At 49.9% G+C, this 9,627-nt stretch overlaps 1 protein-coding gene across 1 annotated transcript in view; it reads left to right on the forward strand.

Moving 5' to 3' along the window:
• Positions 1-7,523, forward strand: part of HAS3 (hyaluronan synthase 3) — a 29,143-nt gene extending 21,620 nt beyond the window's left edge. The window contains exon 4 of the mRNA XM_061575940.1: positions 363-7,523. Within this exon, the coding sequence (XP_061431924.1) occupies positions 363-1,289 (927 nt within the window). The 3' untranslated portion in view covers positions 1,290-7,523. The remainder of the gene's footprint in view (positions 1-362) is intronic.
• Positions 7,524-9,627: the final 2,104 nt, after the last annotated feature.

Below are 9,627 nucleotides of genomic sequence, written 5' to 3' on the forward strand. Positions count from 1 at the left end.
TAGATCGCGTAAATGTAAAAACGTGTCGTTAAACCCACAAACCTGGCTGTCGCCTGATGAAGCTAGTTGTAATTATTGGTGAAACGTCGTACTCAGATTATAAATGTTGTGGCTTGGCTCTCCAACACACCGGTGTGCTGTACGTGTACGAGTTACGAATTGGCCACGTTCTGTTGACGTGACAACCCTTACTAGTTGGCTGTCGGGTGGTGGCAGGTTTAACGACGCAACATTTATATATTTACGCGATCTAACTCCAAAAAAACCTCTTCTAACATCGCAATGCTTACAAAATCCCAACCGCAAGTTACTCACCCCCCCCCCCCCCCCCCCACCATCCCCACCACCTCTCCCGCACCCAGATCCTCAACAAGTACGACTCCTGGATCTCGTTCTTGAGCAGTGTGCGCTACTGGATGGCCTTCAACGTGGAGCGCGCCTGCCAGTCCTACTTCGGATGCGTGCAGTGCATCAGCGGCCCGCTGGGCATGTACCGCAACTCGCTGCTGCAGCGCTTCCTCGAGGACTGGTACGAGCAGCGCTTCCTCGGCTCCAAGTGCAGCTTCGGAGACGACCGCCACCTCACGAACCGCGTGCTCAGCTTGGGCTACTCCACCAAGTACACGGCGCGCGCGCGCTGCCTCACTGAGACGCCCACAGGCTACTTGCGCTGGCTCAACCAGCAGACGCGCTGGAGCAAGTCCTACTTCAGAGAGTGGCTCTACAACTCGCTGTGGTTCCACAAGCACCACCTGTGGATGACGTACGAGGCGGTGATCACGGGCTTCTTCCCCTTCTTCCTCGTCGCCACGGTGGTGCAGCTCTTCTATCGGGGCCGCATCTGGAACATCCTCCTCTTCCTGCTCACCGTCCAGTTCGTGGGGATGCTCAAGGCTGCGTTCGCGTGCTTCCTACGCGGCAACGTCGTCATGATCTTCATGTCGCTCTACTCGCTCCTCTACATGAGCAGCCTCCTGCCTGCCAAGATGTTCGCCATCGCCACCATCACCAAGGCGGGCTGGGGCACGTCCGGCCGCAAAACGATCGTTACCAACTTCATTGGCCTGGTGCCCATCTCGCTGTGGTTCGCCGTGCTGCTGGGCGGCATCGCCTACACGGTGTACCGCGAGGTGAGCAATCCCTTCGACAGCACCGAGCAGACCTTCCTCATCGTGGGCGCGGCGCTCTACGCCTGCTACTGGGTCGTGCTGCTCTCGCTCTACTTCGCCCTCGTCATGCGCCGTTGCAATCGCAAGAACGACCGCTACACCCTGGCCGTGGACGTATGACCCCCTCCACCCCTCCCCACCTCTCCGAGCCGTGGTGGTGGTGGCTCTGGGTGGTGGTGCACATGACCCCCCAATCTCAACGGCTGAGATTGGGGGTTGCGATGGAATCGGTGGTGGGGTTGGTCGATAGCGCATGGACGGGCGCGTGCACCGATGTTGTGTTGTGTGTTCGCTCTTACTTCCCTCCTGTCCGCCACCTCGTACAGGATGGGAGGGAGGGTGTTGGTTTTTTTTTTTAACATAGTTGCCGTACCCTCTGCATCGAGTGGAGTTCCTCTGAGAATTCTTCCGGTTACATCCCACAAGCAACGACAACAGCAGCAGCAGAAATTACTCCACACGGAACTGGAGGAAGGTTCGCTATGCGGGACCGACCCTTACTTCGAAAGTACTGCCAAAAATATATATGTATCAGAATCTTTATTTATCCTGGAGAAATCCGATGAGCTATGAAGCTCTTTTTCCACAGACGTCAATGTATATTGTGACACGACTTTCTCGGCTGAAAAAAAATGACACTTTTTATAACAGTTCTAATTTTCTTTTTCTTCGGGTTATAAAAAATATATATATTGTGCCTTCACTGTCATTATAGTGAGCTCAAGCGTGCAAGCTCACGCATTACGTCTTGCGCTCCAAAGCCAAAGAGATTTACACGCGAGCCCATCATTAGGGGAGGCGAGGCGAAGGTGGTGATGGTGGCAGTGGTCGCCACCGCGTGGAACTTTACCACCCACACGGGCGAAACGGTGCCCAACACACACAACACGTGCTCCCGCTCTCACACAGCGGAACCATTCTCGCCCTGCCACGGCTTCGGGGAAGCGGCATGGGCTCGAGAGAGGAAGGTTTTGTTTATTTTTAACAATCGACGCTATCGACACACCGCGCCATTAAGCACGGCGACGTGCGAGCATCGCTCGCATCTTGGGAGACGCTGCGCAGGAGCCAGCGGAGTCTTATTTATTTCACGAGAGGGGAAGGAGAGGTTGAGACAAGGGAGACGGGCGCACGTCTTTGCGTGGCAACAGTGGTCGTTGGTGGAGAGGGGCGTGGGGGCGTGTGTGCTACGAATTATATAAGTGGCACGCCGAGGAATTGACACAATCATCCGAATCGTGGGAACCTGCTTCCACCCGTTCCCCCTCCGAGACTCATGTGGCTGGGAGAATAACTTCTTCCCTAGCAACGTGACGAGACGCCCTCCGACAAAATAAAAAAACAAACAACACACACGCGCACACGTCGAAAAAAAACCTGCAACCTGGAGACCCGACTTGGAAGGGTCGCCTCTCCAGGTCCGCTGCGTCGAGTTGCGGCTATAGGCACGCGTTCGCCACCAAAGAGGAGGCCGTGCCTTTACTTACAAGCTGTCGCAGTATCGACTTGTGCGCATCTGCACGCGTTCGCCACCAAAGAGGAGCCCGTGCCTTTGGGAGTTCGACTTGGGGTCGCAGTGTCAATTTGTACCAATCTGCACGAGTTCGCTACCAAAGGTCACCCAGCTCGCTTGGTCACTTGTTCTTGACCACGCGGTGGAATTAATTATACGAAGCATCCCAGACTTCTGTTGCTGCTGCTAGCGCAGATGTTAAGTAAAAAAAAGTACTATTATATATTTTTTAAAGAAACGATTTTCACTCTCCCGAGATCCCAAGTCAACTTCGTTTTCGAAACAAACCCCCCCCCCAAAGAAAACGATAACGAGAAAACGATTCCAAATGCATTATGGGAAAGCGTCTGCCTTCAATGATGCCCCCCTCTAATTTTCGGGGGGGGGGGGGCAGCAGTTAGATTTTTTTGTTGATTAATTTTTTGTATTGCGGAATGTCGTAAAGTGTCGAGATGAACGTTGTGGGTTACACGTTGAAAATTTTGTACTCGCAATCGTGTCCGTTAACAGTTTACGTACTTCACACACATATATATACAAATGTAAACGTTTGACGTAATTGTTTCAATATCGATGCAGGGCTGCGAACACGATGTTGCATGTGCTGCGTTGTGCGGAAGACACGTAGCAGCGGCGAGGGGGTTGGTGAATTTCAAAGTAACATTTTTTTCATTAAGAATCAAATAACACTAAAAGATCGTGGGGTTGTCTATAATTTATATTCACTGCGTCGTATGCATTTCAAGTGCCATCAGTATTATTATGGTGCCTTTGGTCCGAGTCTGGCTCTTGTCTCTCTCGACTGCCGAGTCGCCGGTACTATCTCCAAATGAATTCCCCGAGGCGTGATGAACAACGGGACGACACGTGTCTTTAGCGACCGGCAGACCGACCGACCGCCCAGAAGGGCTTCAGTGGGCCACGTTTTCACCGTCCAATCACTCGTGCACAGCGTTCAGGAGAAGCTCGGCCCCTGCTGCGGAACATCAGCAACAGCAGCAGCAGGAGGCAAGCGTCCAGGGAAACGCAGAGCGCAGTATTTATTTTATATCGTATCGCCCCTTCAACGATCAAACAAATTCTCCAAAATCTCTACTTCCATCCGAAAGACAAAGATCCCCCCGTCTGGTCTAAGCAGACTGTTGGGGCAAGTGCTGTTAGCGAGCAGCACCTACGAAGGCCGGCACGGCACACGAGGGGGTGGGTGGCCAGCTACACGCTCGGCCGCCTTTGTCTCCCCAGTGGCGATGTTTACTACACACCGCATCAGGTACTCAGTTGAGGTTGAGTCGACCTAAAGGAGGCCCACGACCGGTGCAGATAATCGTCACCGGTGTTTTGGTGGCCGCGAGCGGGAGTTGAACCCGGGTCGCCGGGTTCGTAGAGCAGTGTAGCGCTAACCGCTACACCACCACTCCTCACCTGAAGGAATACAGCAGTTGGACAAACTGCAGGGGTGCTTGAAAAAGGTGGCCATCAGCATAGGGACTCCTCTACTTACGAACGAGTTGGTTCCAGAGCTTCTGTTCGTAAGTCGATTTGTTCATAAGTCCAACTTCACTCCCGTCGATTCCAAACGCTTGTACGCTGTGTACACTAAACAGGGGCGAAAGGCTTTAAACGTTGTATAATCTTCTGCAGACGTAGATGCTACTGGTTCTTCACGTTCTGTAGATGTAGATTCCACTGGTTCTTCACGTTCTGCAGATGTAGATGCCACTGGTTCTTCACGTTCTGCAGATGTAGATGCCACTGGTTCTTCACGTTCTGCAGATGTAGATGCCACTGGTTCTTCACGTTCTGCAGATGTAGATGCCATTGGTTATTCACGTTCTGTAGATGTCGATGCCACTAGTTCTTCACGTTCTGTAGATGCAGATGCCACTGGTTCTTCGTGTTCTGCAGATGTAGATGCCACTGGTTCTTCACGTTCTTCAGATGTAGATGCCACTGGTTCCTCATGTTCTGCAGATGTAGATGCAACTGGTTCTTCATGTTCTGCAGATGTAGATGCCACTGGTTCTTCACATTCTGCAGATGTAGATGCCACTGGTTCTTCACGTTCTGCAGATGTAGATGCCATTGGTTCTTCACGTTCTGCAGATGGAGATGCCACTGGTTCTTTGTGTTCTGCAGATGTAGATGCCACTGGTTCTTCACGTTCTTCAGATGTAGATGCCACTGGTTCTTCACATTCTGCAGATGTAGATGCCACTGGTTCTTCGTGTTTTGCAGCTGTAAATGCCACTGGTTCTTCACGTTCTGCAGATGTAGATGCCACTGGTTCTTCGTGTTCTGCAGATGTAGATGCCACTGGTTCTTCACGTTCTGCAGATGTAGATGCCATTGGTTATTCACGTTCTGTAGATGTCGATGCCACTAGTTCTTCACGTTATGTAGATGCAGATGCCACTGATTCTTCGTGTTCTGCAGATGTAGATGTCACTGGTTCTTCACGTTCTGCAGATGGAGATGCCACTGGTTCTTCGTGTTCTGCAGATGTAGATGCCACTGGTTCTTCACATTCTGCAGATGTAGATGCCACTGGTTCTTCACGTTCTGCAGATGTAGATGCCACTGGTTCTTCACGTTCTGCAGATGGAGATGCCACTGGTTCTTCGTGTTATGCAGATGTAGATGCCACTGGTTCTTCGTGTTCTGCAGATGTAAATGCCACAGGTTCTTCACGTTCTGCAGATGTAGATGCCATTGGTTATTCACGTTCTGTAGATGTCGATTCCACTGGTTCTTCACGTTCTGTAGATGCAGATGCCACTGGTTCTTCGTGTTCTGCAGATGTAGATGCCACTGGTTCTTCGTGTTCTGCAGATGTAAATGCCACAGGTTCTTCACGTTCTGCAGATGTAGATGCCATTGGTTATTCACGTTCTGTAGATGTCGATTCCACTGGTTCTTCACGTTCTGTAGATGCAGATGCCACTGGTTCTTCGTGTTCTGCAGATGTAGATGCCACTGGTTCTCGACGTTCTTCAGATGTAGATGCCACTGGTTCCTCATGTTCTGCAGATGTAGATGCCACTGGTTCTTCACGTTCTGTAAATGTAGATGCCACTGGTTCTTTACGTTCTGCAGATGTAGATGCCACTGGTTGTTCATATTCTGCAGATGGAGATGCCACTGGTTCTGTGTTCTGCAGATGTAGATGCCACTGGTTCTTCATGTTATGTAGATGAATATGCCACTGGTTCTTCACGTTCTGCAAATGTAGATGCCACTGGTTCTTCACGTTCTGCAGATGGAGATGCCACTGGTGATTTGTGTTCTGCAGATGTAGATGCCACTGGTTCTTCACGTTCTTCAGATGTAGATGCCACTGGTTCTTCACGTTCTTCAGATGATGATGCCACTGGTTCTTCGTGTTCTGCAGATGTAGATGCCACTGGTTCTTCACGTTCTGTAGATGTAGATGCACCACCGCCATCTATTGCGTGGCGTTTGAACTTACGACTCTTGGTTCAGAACAGGCAACTTGACATACGGATAGGTTTTTCGTATCTCTGAAAGTTCCTAAGTCGAATGTTCATAAGTAGGAGACCCTGCAGTGATTTTTTTACGCAGTTCTCTTTGCAGTGCTCTCGCCCAAAACTCCCCTGGTCCCATCCACTCCGACCCAATTACATCACTAAATGGCCAGAAACATCCCCCCCACCCCGCGGGCCCACAGCCAAATGATGCAGACAAGGAGGTCAACTCTTTTGAGACCACAGTTTCCAGCGAACGAGCAGAGCCTAACGGGCAGAACCTGGTCCTTGCGAAGGGGTTTGCTGGAAGTGCAAATTGATCGTTACATTTAATGTGGTGGTAGGGGCAGCGGGGGGGGGGGGATTATTGATCGTAAAGTTAATTGTTTTGGCTCAAGATCATAGAGCAGAGCGCAGAACCAAAATCACCAGACGGCAAAATCACCAGATGCCGGCTCGCAAAGATTTTCAATGTCGCGTCAGCCAAGTTAACGCGTAGTAGCGGGAGTTTTTGTCACCAATATTACTCACAATAAAGGTTTTTGTTGTTGTTGGGTCAGATCGCGTGAATATAAATGCGTCGTGAACCACCCGACACGGCCAATCAGTAGTAATGTTGTGCCACGTAAACGAAACGTGCCAATTGGTGACTAGTTCAGCACTTACCGCTTTGTGTGCCCGGAGAGTTAACCCACAACACTCGCAAATTGAGCACCGTGACATTTCACCGACAATTGCCAGAATTGTGGCAAAAACAGCAGCAGCAACAACAACAAAAAACCTCGATTATGAACCGCGTACATCCCACCGGACTTGCGCCACGTGCGCATGGAGCTAGGGCACGCAGGCGAGGGGTCGAGTCAGCGACAGGCAACTAGCCTGGTGCCCGCTAGCCAGTTTCTCTACGCCGCCGAAGGTCAGAGGAGCGTGGGAACACGCGTTTCCGATATGAAACGGGGGTCAAGCACCTGCTTTTTCGTAACAGATTTGGATTATGTTGACGCTGTGCACGTGTGCGCGCGCGTAACGATATGATGTATCAGGCCCGCACAGAGCCTCAATAAAAAAATTATATGAAAAAAAACTGAATGGGTCAAGCTACGGAGCGATGCTTCTCAACAGTTTTGGCCCCGTGATCAACAGGTTTTTATTTTAGTTTCTTAGCGGGCCACCGTGCAGTAAAAACAGAAGAAAAATCCCGTGTTTAGGTGAAAACACAAATCGCATCTCTGCAACAGTTCCGCGGACCGACTTCCAGGGGCCTAGCGGAGCCAGCAAGGACCCCTCCGCGTAACCTGGGGTGGAGTGGGGGTCTGGGGTAGGAGTCTGGGGTAGGAGTCTGGGGTGGGAGTCTGGGGTGGGAGTCTGGGGTGGGAGTCTGGGGTGGGAGTCTGGGGTGGGAGTCTGGGGTGGGAGTCTGGGGTGGGAGTCTGGAGTGGGGGTCTGGGGTGGGGGTCTGGGGTGGGGGTCTGGGGTGGGAGTCTGGAGTGGGGGTCTGGGGTGGGGGTCTGGGGTGGGAGTCTGGGGTGGGGGTCTGGGGTGGGAGTCCGGGGTTGGGAAGCCACTGCAATAGCGGGGAGGCGAGCGAGTGACCCGACCCCTCCGTGTTGGGACAGCAGCAGATAAGAGTTGGTTTACTCTATGTGCATTATTTAAATCGCATGTCAGTGTAACCTACGTGGTTTTTGTTGTAAGATGAAATAAGCTATGCATTTTTTGTTCCAAAAATATATATTTATTAACGTGTAATATCATTTAATTTGTTTTGGGTTTTTTTATATACGAATAAATGTACCGATGTATTTAAAAAATTGTTTGGGTTGTTTTGTGTGCGTTTGGAATGCTGAGTGGGGAGACGGGTGTCGTTTTTATTCTCGCAAACCTAACACACGTGGGTAGAAGTCGCCTTTCGTGACCCATGTTAAGTTTTAAAACTAAACAATTTATTTTATTTTACCATGTCAAGGCCCACTGAGCACCCATATCGCTCTTTTTTTCAGAAGCCACCTGGCTGTTGGCAAATGATGGTTCAACGAAGTGGCTCATCATTATCATCATCACCAAGTGGAAATTCACAGCAGCCAAATAACTATAAATTACTCGAAATTACGACTTGCTCTAAATTACAATTCACAATTGATGTTTCGGTCAGATCGCCGCGTAAGTATAATGTCCTGTCAAGTGATGGCCAAAGTGTAATATTATATATTTCCATAATTGCCCATGACTTGACAGCTGATAGGCTGTCACCGAGTGGTGGGAGGGTTATAATTATTGACATTACAGGTACTCCTCTATTTACGAACGAGTTATGTTCCAGAAGTCTGTTAGTAAGTCCAACTTTACTCCTGTCGATTCCAAATGTGTTGTACGGCATGTACACTAAACACGGGGAATGGCTTTAAACATTGTATAATCTTTCGTAGATGTCCACTGGTTCTTCAGGTTCTGCAGATGTAGATGCCACCACAACCATCTATTACGCGGCAGTTGAACTTACGACTCTCGGTTCCGAACAGGCAACTGGACATACGGACAGGTTTTTCATATCTCTGAAAGTTCGCAAGTCGAGTGTTCGTAAGCAGGAGTTCTTGTACACCTACACGACAATGACGATCTCACCCCCCAAAGAAACTAATCGCGAATCACATCGGTCGTGAAAGCCTACGTATTAAAAACCAAAGTTCACGGACGGACTTAACGATTGCTGGAACGCTTCCACGCAAAAAAAAAAAAACCTCCGAGCCCACTGGATTCAAGAAAAAAGACGAATGCGACATTCTGCCGTAAGTCCAATAACAGCTACGCAGAACGCACACACTTTGGCAACACAGCACTCGATTCAACGTTCTCAACAACTCAATTACTCTAGAACGCATGCGTAAACGTCTTGCAGAGTAGAGCGTGAGGCTTGGGATTAGAGTTTTGTGACGACACGGCCTAAACAACAAAAATACCTGCACTTTATTGGTGCATCACGCCAATGTTGTCAAAGTCCCTTCGCCTTGAGTGTTGAGAGGCCATAACCTCTAGGCGGTACGGCAAACGTGGACTCGATTCCATCTGTATGGGGATCGAGCGTCGCCCACCTGTCACGTTTTCTCCAGGTGCTCCGGTTTCCTCCCGTATAATTGGCTGAAAAACATACTTTTTAAAACCTATATATAAACCTCAGTGTAGAAAAACTCTCCTTAAAAAAAAAGAGAATCGATTTGGCTTCCCTGGATAAGTAACTGCAATCATTCACTCATTTATAAACTAAACATCAGGGAGATCGTCAAGAAGAATCCTTCGTACGGAACGAAAACCGTTTACTCCGCTACGAACCAAATGCAGCGCACCAGAAAGCCTCAGCGCCGTGTGACCACACCGGTTTACGGGGGGGAGGGGTGGGGCTACCGTGGGTACTCGACACACTCTTCACTTTGAAACAACATGAATGTTCAGTGGACGGTGGAGTTTG

The sequence above is a fragment of the Lethenteron reissneri genome, chromosome 60 (assembly GCF_015708825.2).
Source record: "Lethenteron reissneri isolate LAM-NWPU_2019-01 chromosome 60, ASM1570882v1, whole genome shotgun sequence".
Classification (NCBI taxonomy): Eukaryota; Metazoa; Chordata; class Hyperoartia; order Petromyzontiformes; family Petromyzontidae; genus Lethenteron; species Lethenteron reissneri.